This window comes from Cucumis melo, chromosome 4 (genome assembly GCF_025177605.1).
Source record: "Cucumis melo cultivar AY chromosome 4, USDA_Cmelo_AY_1.0, whole genome shotgun sequence".
NCBI classification, from domain to species: Eukaryota; Viridiplantae; Streptophyta; class Magnoliopsida; order Cucurbitales; family Cucurbitaceae; genus Cucumis; species Cucumis melo.
This window is the reverse complement of record NC_066860.1, coordinates 33,201,606-33,221,690: the sequence shown is the minus strand read 5'-3', so window position 1 is coordinate 33,221,690 and position 20,085 is coordinate 33,201,606. Positions and strand designations below refer to the sequence as shown.

Here is a 20,085-nt window from a genome sequence, read left to right as displayed (position 1 = left end):
GTTGGCTTGAAGGTCTATTGTAGTAACTTTAATTTTTCACTAAATAATCATTTTTGATGTTTTAATTTTAATGTCTATTAATTAGTAGATAACTAAAAATGGTATATAAGGAAAAAGGGAGGTTTGAGAGTAAAATTTTAGAAGAAAATTCAAAACTCAAACACACAATAATGTTATGAGAAAATGTATGTGTTTGGGTTTTGTGGGGGCATTTCTTCAATCACATGGATTTTGTTTTGTCCAACTTTGATTTAGTTATTATTTTAAAAAATAATGACTAATGGTCCATTGGTGAAAGATAGTATGCTGACTCCACTGCTTTTGTTTTTTCTTTCTCTTGCAATCTCATGATGATACTCACCGAATTATGGGAATTTGATTCCATTCTAACTCCAACTACTCTAATCTTTTATCTTTTTATCTTGGTGTTTTTCTTTTTAGAGTAAAATTGATACAGCTAAAGTGTACAAGTGAAATCACACAAATAAGTCCTAACACAAAGATAATTGATATATACATTCCAATGGAAGTAGAAGTTTAATTGGATTATCATTTAAAAAAAATTCTTCTTTGCACAAAAATTTCAAACAAGACAAAGGTGATAGGAAAAAAGCTTTGATGCATCTAAGATGGACCTAATCGTTGGGCAAGGTAATAAAGGTAAGAGAGCATGCGGGTGGCAGCGGCATGCAAAAGCCAATGGGTGAAAACTCAAGTCAGTGATTTGAGACTTTACTGGTTTTAGGTTTTGGCCCACAAAACCTGGAACTTCCCTTTTCAACTGTGAAGAACATCTTCGTCTTTTTCAACATGCGCGCTTGGCTTCGCCTAAAGGATGATTCAGAGCAAGAAGGAAGGTGAGGCTTAGTCATCATATTCCAATTTTCGCTGTTTATGTCCTTTCGTCTTTCTTTTTTTCATTCTCCACATTACTCTATTCCTTCCGTCCGGTATTTTTCTTGTCTTGCATTGCATGCGCAATGTTCCACTCCCATCCCATTTTTTCAATTATTCTGTTTCCCACGTGAATTCCACTTTTTTTATGAATATGCGACAAATGTTGTTTTAGGCTGATATTTGTTTTCATCCTTTTTAATGCATATGAGGTGTTTGTTAAAATGTTTGGTTCCCATTGTCTCAAAAGATCTTATTCTTGCGTTTACATGCACTAGATTCTCAAAGAATGGTTTTCTGATAAGTGGGGCAAAAATTTAAGATAATACACTTAATATACTAACTGGATACAAAATACCAGACAAAACCCAAAAGAATTAATAAGGGTATAAGTGATCTTGTGTTTCTTTCTTTTTTCTTTCTTTCTTTTTCAACTACTAAAGTTCAATTTCCTAGCTATCTCTCTCCTCATCCTCTCTAGTTCTTGCTGAGGAAGTTGAACCTGATGTCATACCAATGACTTGGCTGTGTGTGAATCTTTGTAATTGAATCATCCTGGCGTAACACCCATCAGGGTAATTTTTCAACAAATGTGAGTGTGATCCCTGTTCGGAAACTTTGCCATCATCAATTACTGCAATGACATGAGCATTCCTGATAGTTGATAGTCGATGGGCAACTACGATTGTGGTTTTTCCTGAACAAGCTCGGTCGAGTGCCTCCTGGACTGATCGCTCTGACTCGGCATCGAGTGCACTTGTTGCCTCGTCTAATAGCATAAGCTCTGCCTTCCTTATCAATGCACGAGCAATTGCAATTCTTTGTTTCTGTCCACCTGATAGTTGAACTCCTCTCTCCCCAACAAAAGTCTTGTATCCTTCTGGCAATCCAGATATGAACTTATGGGCATTTGCCAAAGTAGCGGCTTCAATGATCTCGGCTTCGGTTGCTGATTCATGGCCATAGGCTATATTATCATATATGGAAGCAGCAAACAAGCATGGCTCTTGAGGGACCATTGCAATGTGCTTTCTCAGGGACTTGAGATTGAACTTGCGAATATCCTTTCCATCAATCATAACTCGTCCTGATGTTGGCTCATAGAATCTTTGTATTAGAGCAATAACAGAGCTCTTTCCACACCCGCTAGGACCAACAAGAGCAAGAGTCTTACCTGCTCGGGCACGCAAATTAAGGTCTCTAAACACAAGGATATCAGGACGAGTTGGGTAGGAAAAGTCAACATGTTTTAATTCAACTTCTCCACGAAGTTTATCTGGGACTTGTGTGACGTTTGGATCATCGGGTTCAATTTCAGTTTTACGGTCAAGAAGCGCAAATACGGACCGCATCGCTCGACCACCCTTGATAAAGTCAGGAGCTAGAGTGAGTGTTTCAGCTGCACCATTTGCAGAAACCATAAGGACCATGAAAACACGAATTGCCTTCGAAAAATCAGAGAGCCCGTGCTTTACAAGCCATGAGGCATACCAAAGACCAAGAGCATAGGAAGCATAAAGAGAAAACTGAGCAACACCAAACCCACTACCAGCAATCTGTCCCTTCCAAAAGCAGCGACGTAGTGGGATCTCGAGGTTGGTTGAAAAAAGTCTGACAATCTTCTCTTCCGAGTTGAATGCAGCAACTGTCCTTACATTGGCTATTGCCTCCCCTGCTAGCTGTGTGGCCTTCGCATGGTTGGCCTCAAGGTCTCCTGAAAAACCAGTCATGAACATTTTCTGTAGAACGGTGGCAGCAACGACCACGGGGAAGACAGCTACAAGGACAAGAGATAGGCGCCACTGCAAAACAAACCCAGCGGTGCAAGCAACTAGCATGAGCGATGTGTTCTGTACAATCACTGAAATTCTGTCTCCAATGGCTGATCTGACGTTGTTAGCATCCAACGCCAGCCTTGCAGCAATCTTTGCACTCTCATTTTCTTCCTGATCAAACCAAGCCATTTCATTTTTCAGTATTGCTGTCAGCATCTTCTCTCTTACACGTTTGGTGAGGTTCTCTCCTACAATATCCCAGAAGAAATGTTGTATTGTATTGAAGAGAAGAGCAGCCGACGAAAGTCCGATTAACAAGTAGCAGTACTTGATAATTTCTCTGCTCATGAAAGCATGGTCTGGGTTGTAATAGACACTGAGAACAGCACTTAGAACGTATGCAAAGAAGGCGCTTAAAAACCCACAAACAACAGAGCCTATAGAACCAAGCAGTGCATAAAGCCATTCGGGAGAATTCATTTTCACGAGACGCCAAAAGGAACTGGCTTGCTCCTTAAAGGCCAGTTTTTCAAGCCTGTAATTGGGAAGTGAAGCATCAAGAGAAAGACTAAAATCAGATGTGGAGAAGTCAGATAATCGACGTGAATATGGTGATCGTCCATAGGAAGAATTTCGTGCAATGATTGGGGAGCTCACTGAGTTCCTGGCACTTGAAGGCCTGAAATCATAGTTCACCTTAGTTAGATAAGTTAGTGAAAGAAAATAAAAAATAACACATTCTTTATGCTACCTTGCACTGCTTTTTCTGGCATTATTGAGAGCAGTTTCATGGGCCATCTCCTGCATCCGGATAAGCTTGGCATATACACCATTTTCTCCTTTAGCGAATAGCTCATCATGCGTTCCAATTTCAGAAACGCTTCCTTGTTGGAGTACAGCCACAAGATCAGCCTTCCGAATGGTAGAGAGTCGATGGGCAATGACAAGAGTGGTCCGCCCTATCATAAAACGATCAAGAGCTTCTTGTACAAGCTTTTCCGACTCAGAATCCAATGCACTAGTAGCTTCATCTAAGAGTAGGATTGCAGGGTTTTTAAGCATTGCCCTTGCTATTGCGATCCTCTGCTTCTGCCCTCCAGAAAGTTGCAGTCCTCTTTCTCCTACCTACAAAAAGTTAACGTTCTACTTAAAACCTCACAATTCTTATTCATAATGATTCATTATCAAATCAAAACTAGATTAGGATTTCAAAGTCCTAGTATATTAGACGAGCAAGAATATTTCAAAGTAGTCTTTCTTTCTACTCGGGATTCAGAATGATTGTAGTCATTCTATCAAAAGGTGAGCAATTATTAATTTTTGAGCTATTTTGTTATGAGGTAAATGTAAAGCACAGATATATAGAATCATGTCAAGAACTTGTGGAAGCCTCAGATAACAAATAATGAATAAGTTTAAAATTGATGAAGATGTTCTCTTTGTTATCTCCAAGTCCCAAATTTGATTTAAATATCTCAGTCTTCTTTTAGAATTTTATTATAATACTCAAGTCTAGTTTTGTGGCTCGAGAAATAATTAATGCCGTTGATTCCTGCTCTTTCTATATTATCTTCAAAACCCATCATCGTCATGTCATCGTTTTTTCTACTTTAGCAAGCTAATGTTAATCGCACCTTTTTCCTTATACTGTTGAAGATTAATAGTTGAAACACAATAGATAGACATGTAAATAATTTTTTATTCTTTGAACATAGATGTCAGGATTGACGATTTTCTATTCAATCTCCATAACCATATGCTTGACATGTCCCTCCCTTTAGTTTATTTCGTTTTGATTTGTTAGAGCAGACAAGCTAAAAGCCTATTTATTTCTGCACATGCATTGTTGACCAAGGCATGTTATCCTGTTTCCATTGTCTGTAGTACCAAAACATTTCTTCTCACTTGCACATAAAAAGAGGGGAAAAAGTCGGTTTAACCTTGTTAAAGGCAATAAAATATTCCATTTTGCTATTCAAAATCGGAGAAGCAAATGGTTCATTATAAGGTATAAGAAAGAGCATATGTAAATCGTCACATACGTATCTTTGTTAGATTAATATAAAAGAAAACCTTTTAACCGTCAGAAAAATTAGAACAGGTTTCTTTTGCTCCAAACATTAAGACGTTGCTTTAGGCCTTCAAAAACTAATATGAGAGGATAATCACCTAACACTATTAACAACAATATTTAAATGTTGATGTTTTGCTTTACCTTTCAACTTTCAAGCCGTTGGAAGGTAAAATAGTATCATATATTTTAACACATTCGCTTTAACAAGTTATCTAACCTGAGTGTCATAGCCTTCAGGAAGTTTGATAATGAATGAATGAGCATTGGCGACTCGAGCAGCTTCCTCTACCTCAAGTTGGTCTGCTTCAGGTCTGCCTAAGAGAATATTCTCCTTGATGGTGGTAGCAAAAAGAGCAGGTTCTTGGCTCACCAATCCTATCTGCTGTCTTAACCATCTCAGCTTCAAAGTTTTTATGTCACGTCCGTCTAGTAGAACTTCTCCTGCACATTCAGTCAAGAAGAAACTTTTCTTGTAAACTCAGAAACCAAGTCCATAAACTTAAATTTCAAGAATAAGACTGAAAAGTGAAAACCAAAACCAAAAGCAATGTTTTAATTACTTAAAAGTCGACACAGATCAGGGGATTTACCTGAATTGGGGTCATAGAATCTTTCAATTAGGGCAACAACCGTGCTCTTGCCGGAGCCGCTGCTTCCAACCAGAGCTATAGTTTTTCCAGCAGGGACAGTTAGGGAGAAATTGTTGAGGATTCTTACATCTGGCCTTGATGGGTATGCGAAATCAACATTCTTCAGCTCAATCAGTCCCGAAACTGATTCTAATTCCAAACCAGATTCGTTGTTGCGGTTTAGAGTAGGCTTATGGTCAATTATACGGTAGATTTTGGCAGCTGCAACTTTAGCCTTAGCGAATGAACTCATGCTCGGAGCAGATTGCCCCAATGCCCTGTCAAGCAAAGCGATCCATAAGCCAAAAAATTGGAGGTTCGAAGATGAAATTTGGAGATGATAGTGGCTACTTACAGTCCACCAATCATCACTGCAAACATAGTGGCTATGGCCAGTCCGCCATTGGTGGCGTGGTGTCTGACAAGATAACCTCCGTACCAGAGCAGAAGAGCGTAACAGCAGAAAACAACAAAGTAAGTAGCGCCCAATCCCATACCCTTGGAGAATCCACTCTTGTAACCTATCTTCTGAGAAATCTTCAATGCGGCGGAGTATCTCTGCAATGCTCTTGATTCGCCCACGAATGCAAAAACAACTCGAATTTGAACTATTGTCTGCATGTTACGTCAAGAATTGACAGTTCCCAGATGAGAGAAGGTACCAAAATCTTTAGAACATCAAGTTTTGGAAAGAATTCCTCTTTACCTGTTCGACAATATTCCCGGCTTCTGAAAGAGCTTCCTGGGTCTTGGCCGAGAGCTTAGCTATTGTGGTGGTGTAGATGCCGCCGATTACGGCAATCAAAGGAACCACCGCAAGAGTTACCAATGCCAATTGCCAAACAGCAGTGAAACCCACAACGAACCCGGACACGAAAGTTGCCATATAGTGGATGAAGTTGCCCAGCTGCAAATTCCATACACAGTTACTTCCATTAGGCGTGTACAAGGGGGTTTCGAAATAGAGAGATTACTGAAAATAGAGTTGGTTTTTTCTTTCTTCTTTCTTTCTTTTTTTTTTTTTTTTTTTTTTTTTTTTGCTTCGCACCTTCTCACTAATGGCGTCTTGGACCATCACTGCATCAGTGTTGATGGCGAAAACGACGTCAGATGTTCGCACCTCTGTATCAAAATACTGAATGTCCTGGTCCAGTGCCGCTTGTAGGTACTTGACCCTCATCTTTGTGGACTGCCGCTCGCCGGTCCACATCCAACACGAAATCTCTGCAACCGTTTTCTTCAGTTAAATTGACATGTTTATGTAAAGATGAACCCAGAAGAAGCCTAATGGAAACTCTCAGTACCTGCCCAAGATGACGCCCATATCGCAGCTCCAACCACGAGAAAGTAGAATGCGTACTGAAAATAGAAAGGTTTCAGTTTTCAATTAGAGGTTATGATCAATCAACGTAAACACTACGATTGTGTTCTTGAGTTATAGTATCTACTTTACCTTCAAAACCTCCTGCATCATTTTATCCACATCATTGGCGTAAGACCCAAAAGAGTTAACAAGATCAGCGAAGAATCGAAGAAACAGAGGCAAAGTACAACCGTGGACAAGAGCTCCGACGGACCCAATTGCCATCAAAACGTAATCCAACCCATCGGCGAATCTGAAAAGCTCCCCAAACCCAATGGCGGTAACAGCCTCAGGCTTCTCCCCACTAGTGCCATCGCCGTTTTCCTTCTTGGAATCAGTGGTAGACTCCATTGCTCTGTTTTTAGCTCTGCCAACTCCGTCTTGAGGCTCTTGTGTGGGTCTGAGGTGTTCAGGGTCAGTGTTTTCGGGTGTTGGATTGTTGGTGATAAATGGGTCAGGAGGAGGAAGAGGATGAGAAGAGAGGAGCACAAGGCCTTGCATTTCGGACCATTTCCACTGCTCAGTCGTCTTTATCTCTTCAGAATATTGTGACATTGGCGAAATTCCTCGCTTTGTGAACAATTTTTCCCCTTTCTTTACCTTATAGTTTTCCTTTATTTTTCCCTCTATTTTTGCTCACTCTATCCGCCTTGGTTTGAGCTCAGAGCTCATATTTTTGCCGCTAACTTTTTTCAACCCACACACTGCTTTGGCTACTGCTACAGTTTTTTGAGAATTTGTTTTTCTCTTTTTACTCTCTCATCAGTTGTGTTGGGATGTTCTTCTTTCTTCTTCATCATCTTATTCTTAATTGAATGCAAGTGTGAAAGACGGACAAATACTGGTCTGCTTCTTTTTTACCGTCAGATTGCTTTTCCAATTGTTCCCAACTTTGCTTCTTCCGTAAAAAAACATAGAAAGTGACATATGTTAAAGAGAGTCCCGGAGTGAGAAAAAGAGAAGGATTTTCCACCCGACAAGTCACAATGTTTCAAAAACTTTGAGACGGTTTTTTTTTTTAAAAGAAAAAAATCTCTTTTTTACTAGAACATATTCAAAGTAGGGGGAAAAATGCCCTTCTTTCTCTTTCCTTCAACTCATAACTAAAAACAATTAAAATATCTCTTTCCTCTTTAATCCCAATAAGAAAAATAATTGCTTGAGTCATTGTCAAAAGAAAACCTTATAATTGTTTTCATTTTGTATTTTACTATATTCCTCTGTTCTGGATGATCTCAATATTAGATTTATCATTTGTTTACAGGCTTAATCATGTCGTCAGTGAAACTTGGAAAAGTCCATATGAACAACCCACAAAAGACAGGTAAATTTTCTATTTCAAAACTTGGCAAAACTATTATGGAAGTTAGAAAAGGGGAGGGAAAAAAAACCCTTTTTTGGGGTGATGATGAAATTTAAGTAGAATGGAAAATGTGGATTTTAACGGTTATAAATGGATTAAAGGTATAACAATCCAGTCAGTTAAAGAAAAATAACTTTTCTAAAAGTATGCAATGAAAAAAAGAAAAAAAAGGTTTTTAGCTTCTGGTTTCTTGTGCACTGCTCTGTTTTGCAACTGAAAATAAATATATTTTTTGAATGGTTACATATTTTATTTTAATCTCTAAAATCTACTGTTATCCTGGATGTCGCAAATTGTTAATAAATTATTTGTTATTTAATAGGTTTTTAATATTTTAATTTTCTTCATTTATTTCACTTAGGCATCTTTGTGAGTTTAGGATCACTATTGTCAAGAAAAAAGGTGTTTAGAATCTCATGTAAGGGTGTCTAAGTTTTGAATTATGTAATCCAATTCACATGTAAATCACTTAGCTTTATAACCTTTTAATTTCAGTTAAATCTCATTTTAGTTTTCAACTTTTAAGATTATTTTATTTTAAAATATAGTACATTACATTTCATACTTGTTTAAATTTTGTCATTATTTGGGAGAAGGGTTGGATTATGGGGTTAGGGTTATGTAATCCAACTCTCGTTTGGGGGAAGAGTTATGTAACCCTAGTTTTAGCTTCTTAATCCTTCCTCAAACCCTTCTTCAACACTTCAGTTCTTAACCATTCTTCAACTTTTCCTCAATCATTCTTCAACATTTCTTAACCCTTCTTCAACTTTTCCTTAACTCTTCTTCAACTCTTCCTTAATCTATCATAACCCTACCCATATAACCTTTCTCCTAAACACATCTTATCAAAACATTATCATAACACTTCCTTCCTAATCCTTCTCCCAAACACATTTTATCATAACACTTCCTCCATAACTTTTCCCTCAAACACATCTTATCATAATCTTAAGTTTATCATAACCCTAACCCTCCATAACCTAACCATTCCCCTAAACGGCCCCTAAGTTTTAAAAATTTATCTTCAAACTTTTAATTGCTCTATTAATTATAAAATTACAATTTATCTAGTAAAACTCTAATTTGTAATTTAAAAAGTTCAATGTATAGACACAAACCTTAAGTTGAGGAACTAATTTAAACCATCAATTTTTTTCTAGGAAATTACCATATATTAAAAAAAGGGACCGAAACTAAGACACTTTGTGTGAAAACTTAAAATTTAGGACCGTTTTGGATAAAAGAAAATGTGAAAAGAAGGTCTGAAATGTTGAAAAAAAATTTGAGACCTTACATTACATTACCTTACCTTACCCAACACTGTTTGTCTCCTTCAAATAAGGGGCATATTGGCACACACAATCAATAAATTGAATGAATTTTTTAATGTGTTATTGTTACTTTACTCTATACACAATAATCTGATGAAATTAGTCCAAAGTCTTCCATAAAATATGGTAAAATAATAACAATAAAAAGCACTACCGTTGCATTATTTGAATATTTATATTTTTGCAGGTTTGAAGGTTGACCGCAGAGAAACCAAACAAATAGTTTGAAAATCTGATGGCGTATACACATTGACTCTATTTTTTGTCAGAACAACAACAACTAGAAAGAAAAAAAAAGGTGCTTTTCTTACTCTCTATGCCTTTTTTTTACGTCTCATTATTGAAGTAATGTCTTAGGAAGGAAGAAGCTCTCATTAATGAAAACTGAAGCACATACAAAACTGGATAAAAGAAAGAAAAAAGTCTTGAATTGTCATTTAAGTTTTGGGTGCTGGGTTTATACACATTTAAACACACTCTTTTATTTTGCATTTATTTAAGAGTAAATGAATATTATGTTGTTTCAATTAATTAATTGATGGTAGTACAAAAATTAGGAGGTGGGAGCTAGAGTTGGTATCTTGGATGGAGAACTTTAATGTGCGTTTTCTGTAAGTTGTCAAAGTGTGTAGTTACAGACCAACTTGGTCTCAAAGCATTTTTTTTTTTCATATCCTATCAGAGGTTTTGAAATTTACCTTACAACATTTTCAAATTTATGATTGGTATGTGAATAAAATTGGAAAAGATCAAGGGTGCAAAAGGAAAGGTTTCTGTCGATAGTGATCCTTAAGGATTATCTAAGACTATAATAACTATATTTTAATATCTAACTCTTATTTAAAAGTCTCTAATGAAATACTGTAAACATTATTTCAAAATCTCGCATTTTCTAAAGTACCTATTACTTGCTATAGTTTTTATTATTTTACCTTCATATTTTTTTTATGTAGCATTTACTATTTTCTCAAACTAAAATAGTTTACACTTTAAATACATATTATTATAATCTAATGATAACTTATTATTATAATTATCTTCTCTTTATCCCAAACATCCAGATTTGACTAAAATGTAAAAACGTATCCTTAACCTTGTCATTTGTTTCGGTTAAAATATGTACAAACATCTCAAACTATGTTTGGGTAAAGATTATTTACAAAATTGACTAAAAAAGCCTATGGTCCATTTGTTTTTTTTTTTTTTTAAGAAAATTAAGCTTATCTGTCAAAAAAACAAGGTTTTAAAGTCTATGGCTTTTTAATTTTCAAGATCTAACTTAGTATTTTAAAAATATTAGTCAAAATAAATAACAAACCTATAAATGTAAGGGAGAAATGAGTACTTACAAGTTTAATTTTCAAAAACCAAACAAGACCTAAACCACACCGTACCTCAAATATTGTTTGGAAGGAAGTAGGAACAATAAAAAAGATTGATAGTGATTTTTGAGTCAATTTGATTGAACAAAGTAAAATACTTTAGTAAAATTTGAATTGCATTGATCATTCTTTTTAAGTCTATTTATTGTTGGATAATAACTCATTTAGGGTAAAATTTTCTGTTCTGTTGTAGAGTTAGAGTAAAAAGGTAAGAACAGGAGCGATGTGCAGTTTAAGATAACCCCAAGTAGTATTCGTAAAATAAAGGAATAGACGTGGTCCTGTCCTACTACTCTAACACTATTCATCCACTACGATTACTTATATTTTATACAAAATCTGAAATGATAAGAATTTTGAAAACAGAGTTTGTGTAAATAAAAAGAGGGTTTATTATAATACCGAAATCTGGGGTTTTGAAGCCAAAGTTGGTGGAATTTATGAAACTAAACAGCCTTTTTCCATCCCAAATAGGGGGAGGGAGATCCAAGGCATGTGGGTTTATCATAATCATATGCCAAACAACCATTCAAATATAATATTTATATATATATACCACCAAAAAAAAAAAAAAAGGTTAAAGTGAGGAGAAAGTGTCAGAAAATCTGAAATTAAAAACCTAAAAATAGATAAAAAATAACAAAAGCTTAATAAAATGACAGCAAATTCTTGGATTTGTTTTACGAACTCGAACAACTTAGAGTAACCTAATCTAGTAACAACTAGATTTTTAAACTCTTAGAAACGTTAAAATTTAATCTTGTACTCGTAAGAATTGAGTTATCAAATTTATACAATTATGTAAATTTGAGGATTTAATTTTTAATTTTAAAGCTTAAAGGTATATAATAGATGTAACTATGCCATAGGTCAGAATGTTTTCTTTTTCTGCAACTTAGCTTAAAAAAAGCTAAAGAATATGAATAGAGAAAAAGAGAAAGGGAAAGGGAAAGGAAAAAAAGAAAGTGGAAGAGGAGGAGAAGGGAATCAGAGTTGTACGGATGTTGATGCCATACCTGAAATCACTCACCTCACTTTTTTGGTTTTTAAGTATAAATAACACTCTAATCGGCTGTCCTTTTTTCCCACTTTGTAGTTTTTATATACTTTTTTCGTAATAAAATTTCACAATCGATTTGATACTCCATCATATATATATATATATATATATATATATATATATATATATATATATATATATATTGCCTGTTTTTAAGACTAGTGTAAGCTTTTTCAATCTAATTATTTACTGAGTAGACGAGGTGGGTAGCTTGTTTGGATATTTTCAACGTATTGGAATAGTAACATAACTTAATTATTTGGAACCAACAAATGATATGTAGTTTGAATTCTCTTATCTTATCGTATTAAAATAACATTTAATTAAATTATACGTAGGTAAAAGTTTTGCGATGTGTTTGGAGTCTAATAGTTCGTCAAAATACAAAATTTTGAAACAAAAGAAATCTTGTTTCATGTATATATTTTTTTAAGAGTAATTTATGGTGTAGTTTCTATTTAGTAACTAAGTTTCAATTTGTCACGACTTTAATGGTTAAGTTTAGATTTGGTTTCAATTTACTTACTGCAATTCAAAATACCTCAATTTTATCATTTCATTTTAATTTGACTATATATTTAAAAATTTTACATTTTTAACCTCAACTTTTTCTAATTCTAAGTATCCAACTTCATCAATATTTATTAATTAATTAAATAATTGTAAAGTAAAATAGTGAAATATAAATAATTTTTGAGCAATTTAATTATATTAACCTACATTAACTATTACGACAAAAGAAAAAAAAGTATTAAGTGAAATATTGATATTAAACTCAAAATTTTGGAGGAAAAAATATGTATTTTTTGTTTGTTTATAAATTTAAAAATATAAAAGAAAGTAAAATTGAGTATGTATGTGTGGCGTGACGGTTGGCGTATTTGGGTCAGTTTGCTGCTCTGCCCACGCCCGCCTGTCCAATCCTCCCTTCTTTTCATTTTTCTTTCTTTTCACTTATTACTTCATATTTTATATATATATATATATATATTCTTGTTTTCTTCTTTTTATTTTTATTTTATTTTAAAAATATGTATTTGAGCAATATCTTTTGCCTACGGGACCTTTGTGTTGAAATCTTGCTTTACATGATTATTTCCAACGGTTTTTCAAATCTTTTCATTTTTTTTCTTTTAACCTTGGAGAGTAGTTGATTTCGGGTTCACTAACTTATCCTTTGATTAATTAGATTTTGTTTGGCAGATAATTTAAGAGGTTGGGGTGGTCTTTGGTTGGATTGTGTGGGTTTCTTCTAATGGTCTTGCAATTATTGGTGGTCTTCCCATTGCCATTATTGGTGTTTCAATAGTCTTCTTATAGCTGATGCTATGCCTGAGGGTTTGAAAGAGATCAAAGTGAAGTTGCTTTGGATCTTCCCTTCGCTTTGAGATTTAGTCTGACTGGTTTCTACTCTTGAATTAGGGGTGTTTTTTTAGTACATTTTGTTCGTAGGAGCTTCCTTTGGTGCGTCCTATCTTTTTGTCGTATTCCTAGTAAATGAGAACAAAATTGTTTATGCTACTGCAACTTTGACATTCTCTCTTAATTGTTCATTGATCCTAAAATATAAAAGAATATTCTCCCTCGTTCTTGATAAGGTGCCTTGAAATGTTAGATTGAGTTGTTTTTTTGTTGTTTGCGTTTTTTGCTCAACGATAATTAAACAATTAAAAAAATACATGAACTTAAATAGAATAAAGATTATTATTACATAAATTTGTATGTTCTTCCTCATTCTTGGTATGTTCTACCTCGGAGTTAGATTGGGTCGTTTCTTTTTTGTTTTTGTTTAGGTTTTTCGCTTAAAAAGAATAAGACATTTCAAATGAGAAAACTAAAAGGATAAAAATTAAAAATTGATATATTTAAGACAGATTTAAGACTAATTTTTTTCTCTCTCTAAAAAAAAGACAAAAAGAGAGAAGGAGATGAAGACAATACACTTAATATACTTCATGGATAGAAAATGCACAAAACCCAAAAGAATTAATAAAGGGTATAAGGGCTTTTGTGTGTTTGTTTCTTCTTTTCCTTTCTTTTTTAACTACAAAGGTTCCATTTCCTAGCTATCTCTCTCCTCATCCTCTCTAGTTCTTGCTGAGGAAGTTGAACCCGATGTCATACCAATGACTTGGCTGTGTGTGAATCTTTGTAATTGAATCATCCTGGCGTAACACCCATCAGGGTAATTTTTCAACAAATGTGAGTGTGATCCCTGTTCGGAAACTTTGCCATCATCAATTACTGCAATGACATGAGCATTCCTGATAGTTGATAGTCGATGGGCAACTACGATTGTGGTTTTTCCTGAACAAGCTCGGTCGAGCGCCTCCTGGACTGATCGCTCGGACTCGGCATCAAGTGCACTTGTTGCCTCGTCCAATAGCATAAGCTCTGCCTTCCTGATCAATGCGCGGGCAATTGCAATTCTTTGTTTCTGTCCACCTGATAGTTGAACTCCTCTCTCCCCAACAAAAGTCTTGTATCCTTCTGGCAACCCAGATATGAACTTATGGGCATTTGCCAAAGTAGCAGCTTCAATGATCTCGGCTTCGGTTGCTGATTCATGGCCATAAGCTATATTATCATATATGGAAGCAGCAAACAAGCATGGCTCTTGAGGTACCATTGCAATGTGCTTTCTCAGGGACTTGAGATTGAACTTACGAATATCCTTTCCATCAATCATAACTCGTCCAGACATTGGCTCATAGAATCTTTGGACTAGTGCAATAACAGAGCTCTTGCCACACCCGCTAGGGCCAACAAGAGCAAGAGTCTTACCTGCTCGGGCACGCAAATTAAGGTCTTTAAAGACAGGGATATCAGGACGAGTTGGGTAGGAAAAGTCAACATGTTTTAATTCAACTTCTCCACGAAGTTTATCTGGGACTGGGGTTGCATCTGGATCATCGGGTTCAATTTCAGTTTTACGGTCAAGAAGTGCGAACACGGAACGCATGGCTCGACCACCCTTGATAAAATCAGGAGCTAGAGTGAGTGTTTCAGCTGCACCATTTGCAGAAACCATAAGGACCATGAAAACACGAATTGCCTTGGAAAAATCAGAGAGCCCGTGCTTTACAAGCCATGAGGCATACCAAAGACCAAGAGCATAGGAAGCATAAAGAGAAAACTGAGCAACACCAAACCCACTACCAGCAATCTGTCCCTTCCAAAAGCAGCGACGTAGTGGGATCTCGAGGTTGGTTGAAAAAAGTCTGACAATCTTCTCTTCCGAGTTGAATGCAGCAACTGTCCTTACATTGGCTATTGCCTCCCCTGCTAGCTGTGTGGCCTTCGCATGGTTGGCCTCAAGGTCTCCTGAAAAACCAGTCATGAACATTTTCTGTAGAACGGTGGCAGCAACGACCACGGGGAAGACAGCTACAAGGACAAGAGATAGGCGCCACTGCAAAACAAACCCAGCGGTGCAAGCAACTAGCATGAGCGATGTGTTCTGTACAATCACTGAAATTCTGTCTCCAATGGCTGATCTGACGTTGTTAGCATCCAACGCCAGCCTTGCAGCAATCTTTGCACTCTCATTTTCTTCCTGATCAAACCATGCCATTTCATTTTTCAGTATTGCTGTCAGCATCTTCTCTCTTACACGTTTGGTGAGGTTCTCTCCTACAATATCCCAGAAGAAATGTTGTATTGTATTGAAGAGAAGAGCAGCCGACGAAAGTCCGATTAACAAGTAGCAGTACTTAATAATTTCTCTGCTCATGAAAGCATGGTCTGGGTTGTAATAGACACTGAGAACAGCACTTAGAACGTATGCAAAGAAGGCGCTTAAAAACCCACAAACAACAGAGCCTATAGAACCAAGCAGTGCATAAAGCCATTCGGGAGAATTCATTTTCACGAGACGCCAAAAGGAACTGGCTTGCTCCTTAAAGGCCAGTTTTTCAAGCCTGTAATTGGGAAGTGAAGCATCAAGAGAAAGACTAAAATCAGATGTGGAGAAGTCAGATAATCGACGTGAATATGGTGATCGTCCATAGGAAGAATTTCGTGCAATGATTGGGGAGCTCACTGAGTTCCTGGCACTTGAAGGCCTGAAATCATAGTTCACCTTAGTTAGATAAGTTAGTGAAAGAAAATAAAAAATAACACATTCTTTATGCTACCTTGCACTGCTTTTTCTGGCATTATTGAGAGCAGTTTCATGGGCCATCTCCTGCATCCGGATAAGCTTGGCATATACACCATTTTCTCCTTTAGCGAATAGCTCATCATGCGTTCCAATTTCAGAAACGCTTCCTTGTTGGAGTACAGCCACAAGATCAGCCTTCCGAATGGTAGAGAGTCGATGGGCAATGACAAGAGTGGTCCGCCCTATCATAAAACGATCAAGAGCTTCCTGTACAAGCTTTTCCGACTCAGAGTCCAATGCACTAGTAGCTTCATCTAAGAGGAGAATCGCAGGGTTTTTAAGCATTGCCCTTGCTATTGCGATCCTCTGCTTCTGCCCTCCAGAAAGCTGCAGTCCTCTTTCTCCTACCTACAAAAATTCAACTTTCTACTTAAAACCTCAGAATTCATATTCATAATGATTCATTATCATATAATAACTAGATTAGGATTTCAAAATCGTAGTATCTTAGACGAGTAAGAATATTTCAAAGTGGTCTTTCTTCCTACTCAGGATTCAGAATCATTGTAGTCATTTTACCAAAAGGTGAGCAAATAGTAATTTTTTAGCTATTTTTTATAATGTGATATATGTAAAGAACAGATATATAGAATCATGTCAAGAACTTGTGGAAGCCTCAGATAACAAATAATCAATAAGTTTAAAATTGATGAAGAAGTTCTCTTTGTCTTCTCGAGGTCCCAAATTTGATTTAAATATTCTGTTTTTTTTCTCAAAATTTTAATATAATACTCAAGTTTTCTGGCTCGAGAAATAATTAACATACAGTATTATCTTCGTGTCATCATTTTTTCTACTTTAGCATTCTAATGTCGATAGCACCTTTTTCCTTGTAATGTTGAAGCCTAATAATAGAAACACAATATATAAAGGTGTAAATAATTTTATATTCTTTGTAAATAGATGTCAGCATTGACTATTTTCTATTCAATCTCCATAACCATATGCTTCATATGTCCCTCCACTAGTTTATGTGGTTTTGATTTGTCAGAGTAGACAAGTTAAAAACCTATTTATTTCTGCACATGCATTGTTGACCAAGGCATGTTATCCTGTTTCCATTGTTTGTAGGACCAAAACATTTCTTCTCACTTGCACATAAAAGAGGGGGAAAAAGTCGGTTTAACCTTGTTAAAATCAATATAATATTTCCTTTTGCTATTCAAAATAGGAGAAGCAAATGGTATAAGAAAAGGCATAAGTAAATCATCGCATATGTATATTAGTTAGATTTATATATAAAAAAAACCTTTTAAGCTTAAGAAAAATCAAAACAGGTTTCTTTTGCTCCAAACATTAAGATATTGCCTAGTACATTCTTTAATAACTGAGGCCTTCAAACTAATCTGACAGGATAACCACTAAACACCATTAACAATAACATTTATCAGTGGAAAATGTTGAAGTTTAGCTTTACCTTTCAACTTTCAAGGCATTGGAGGGTAGGGTGATTAAAAGTATCACATTTTAGCAGATTAGCTTTGAGATGATATCTAACCTGGGTGTCATAGCCTTCAGGAAGTTTGATAATGAATGAATGAGCATTGGCGACTCGAGCAGCTTCCTCCACCTCAAGTTGGTCTGCCTCAGGTCTGCCTAAGAGTATATTCTCCTTGATGGTGGTAGCGAAAAGAGCAGGTTCTTGGCTCACCAATCCTATCTGCTGCCTTAACCATCTCAGCTTCAAAGTTTTTATGTCACGTCCGTCTAGTAGAACTTCTCCTGCACATTCAGTCAAGAAGAAACTTTTCTTGTAAACTCAGAAACCAAGTCCAAAAACTTAAATTTCAAGAATAAGACTGAAAAGTGAAAACCAAAACCAAAAGCAATGTATTAATTACTTAAAAAGTTGACACAGATCAGGGGATTCACCTGAAATGGGGTCATAGAATCTTTCAATTAGGGCAACAACCGTGCTCTTGCCGGAGCCACTGCTTCCTACCAGAGCTATAGTTTTTCCAGCAGGGACAGTTAGGGAGAAATTGTTGAGGATTCTTACATCTGGCCTTGATGGGTATGCGAAATCAACATTCTTCAGCTCAACCAGTCCCGAAACTGATTCTAATTCCAAACCAGATTCGTTGTTGCGGTTTAGAGTAGGCTTATGGTCAATTATACGGTAGATTTTGGCAGCTGCAACTTTAGCCTTAGCGAATGAACTCATGCTCGGAGCAGATTGCCCCAATGCCCTGTCAAGCAAAGCGATCCATAAGCCAAAAAATTGGAGGTTTGAAGATGAAATTCGGAGATGACAGTGGCTACTTACAGTCCACCAATCATCACTGCAAACATAGTGGCTATGGCCAGTCCGCCATTGGTGGCGTGGTGTCTGACAAGATAACCTCCGTACCAGAGCAGAAGAGCGTAACAGCAGAAAACAACAAAGTAAGTAGCGCCCAATCCCATACCCTTGGAGAATCCACTCTTGTAACCTATCTTCTGAGAAATCTTCAATGCGGCGGAGTATCTCTGCAATGCTCTTGATTCGCCCACGAATGCAAAAACAACTCGAATTTGAACTATTGTCTGCATGTTACGTCAAGAATTGACAGTACCCAGATGAGAGAAGGAGCCAAAATCTTTAGAAGATCGAGTTTTGGAAAGAATTCCTCTTTACCTGTTCGACAATATTCCCGGCTTCTGAAAGAGCTTCCTGGGTCTTGGCAGAGAGCTTGGCTATTGTGGTGGTGTAGATGCCGCCGATTACGGCAATCAAAGGAACCACCGCAAGAGTTACCAACGCCAATTGCCACACGGCAGTGAAACCCACAACGAATCCGGACACGAAAGTTGCCATATAGTGGATGAAGTTGCCCAGCTGCAAATTTCATTCATAGTTACTTCCACTGGGCGAGTAGAAGAGGGTTTCGAAACAGAGAGATTACTGAAAATAGAGTTTGTTTTTTTGTTCTTTTTCCATTTTTATCTTCTCACCTTCTCACTAATGGCGTCTTGGACCATCACTGCATCAGTGTTGATGGCGAAAACGACGTCAGATGTTCGCACCTCTGTATCAAAATACTGAATGTCCTGGTCCAGTGCCGCTTGTAGGTACTTGATCCTCATCTTTGTGGACTGCCGCTCGCCGGTCCACATCCAACACGAAATCTCTGCAACCGTTTTCTTCAGTTAAATTGACACATGAATGGAAAGATAAACCCAGAAGAAGCCTAATGGAAAAATCTCGGTACCTGCCCAAGATGACGCCCATATCGCAGCTCCAACCACGAGAAAGTAGAATGCGTACTGAAAATAAAACGGTTACAGTTATTAATTAGAGATTATCATCAATCAACATAAACACTTCCATTGTGTTTGTAAGTTATAGTTTCTACTTTACCTTCAAAACCTCCTGCATCATTTTATCCACATCATTGGCGTAAGACCCAAAAGAGTTAACAAGATCAGCGAAGAATCGAAGAAACAAAGGCAAAGAACAACCGTGGACAAGAGCTCCGACGGACCCAATTGCCATCAAAACATAATCCAACCCATCGGCAAATCTGAAAAGCTCCCCAAACCCAATGGCGGTAACAGTCTCAGGCTTCTCCCCACTAGTGCCACCGCCGTTTTCCTTCTTGGAATCAGTGGTAGACTCCATTTCTCTGTTTTTAGCCCTGCCAACTCCGTCTTGAGGCTCTTGTGTGGGTCTGAGGTGTTCAGGGTCAGTGTCTTCGGGTGTTGGATTGTTGGTTATAAATGGGTCAGGAGGAGGAGGAAGAGGATGAGAAGAGAGAAGCTCAAGGCCTTGCATTTCGGACCATTTCCACTGCTCAGTCGTCTTTATCTCTTCAGAATATTGTGACATTGGCGAATTTCCTCGCTTTATGAACAATCTTTCTTTACCTTATAATTTTCCTTTTTCTCAATCACTGTAGCCGGCTGGCTGGGTTTGGTTTGTGATCATCTTTTACTACTCACTACTCACTACTCACTACTCACTCACTTACTAACAAAGAAAAGAAAAGAAAAGAAAAGAAAAGAGAATGTTGTTGAGAAGTGTTGGAGTTAATTTCGCAGTAAATTTATGGGCTGCGCTTAACTTTATA

At 36.8% G+C, this 20,085-nt stretch overlaps 2 protein-coding genes and 1 long non-coding RNA gene across 3 annotated transcripts; 1 reads left to right on the top strand and 2 right to left on the bottom strand.

Annotated features, from left to right (window-relative positions):
- The first annotated feature begins 317 nt into the window (after nucleotides 1-317).
- On the top strand, nucleotides 318-10,237 carry LOC107990621 (uncharacterized). Its single transcript, XR_001762312.2, has 3 exons — nucleotides 318-857; nucleotides 8,000-8,059; nucleotides 9,620-10,237. It is a non-coding gene; the product is annotated as an uncharacterized LOC107990621 (long non-coding RNA).
- On the bottom strand, nucleotides 1,170-7,627 carry LOC103486499 (ABC transporter B family member 1-like). The gene is made up of 9 exons (XM_051084174.1): nucleotides 6,826-7,627; nucleotides 6,677-6,731; nucleotides 6,421-6,596; nucleotides 6,079-6,279; nucleotides 5,728-5,987; nucleotides 5,334-5,650; nucleotides 4,961-5,184; nucleotides 3,421-3,794; nucleotides 1,170-3,348 (listed from the first exon to the last, which is right to left on the bottom strand). Exons 1-9 carry the CDS (start codon nucleotides 7,288-7,290, stop codon nucleotides 1,347-1,349), a joined length of 4,074 nt encoding a protein of 1,357 aa, XP_050940131.1. The 5' UTR covers nucleotides 7,291-7,627; the 3' UTR covers nucleotides 1,170-1,346.
- Nucleotides 10,238-13,715: 3,478 nt separating the features above from the next.
- Nucleotides 13,716-20,085, bottom strand: LOC103504250 (ABC transporter B family member 1). Its single transcript, XM_051084173.1, has 9 exons — nucleotides 19,377-20,085; nucleotides 19,228-19,282; nucleotides 18,971-19,146; nucleotides 18,654-18,854; nucleotides 18,303-18,562; nucleotides 17,909-18,225; nucleotides 17,535-17,758; nucleotides 16,011-16,384; nucleotides 13,716-15,938 (listed from the first exon to the last, which is right to left on the bottom strand). The coding sequence occupies exons 1-9, from the start codon at nucleotides 19,842-19,844 to the stop codon at nucleotides 13,937-13,939; spliced, it is 4,077 nt and encodes a 1,358-aa protein (XP_050940130.1). The 5' UTR covers nucleotides 19,845-20,085; the 3' UTR covers nucleotides 13,716-13,936.

Coding starts and splice junctions, on each gene's coding strand:
- LOC103486499 (XM_051084174.1), bottom strand. CDS start 7,290: ATGTCACAATATTCTGAAGAGATAAAGACGACTGAGCAGTGGAAATGG. Junction 6,732..6,825: donor TGATGCAGGAGGTTTTGAAG/GTAAAGTAGATA, acceptor TTCTATTTTCAG/TACGCATTCTACTTTCTCGT. Junction 5,988..6,078: donor CCGGGAATATTGTCGAACAG/GTAAAGAGGAAT, acceptor CGTAACATGCAG/ACAATAGTTCAAATTCGAGT.
- LOC103504250 (XM_051084173.1), bottom strand. CDS start 19,844: ATGTCACAATATTCTGAAGAGATAAAGACGACTGAGCAGTGGAAATGG. Junction 18,855..18,970: donor AAGACGCCATTAGTGAGAAG/GTGAGAAGATAA, acceptor TGAAATTTGCAG/CTGGGCAACTTCATCCACTA. Junction 16,385..17,534: donor CTGAAGGCTATGACACCCAG/GTTAGATATCAT, acceptor GAATTTTTGTAG/GTAGGAGAAAGAGGACTGCA.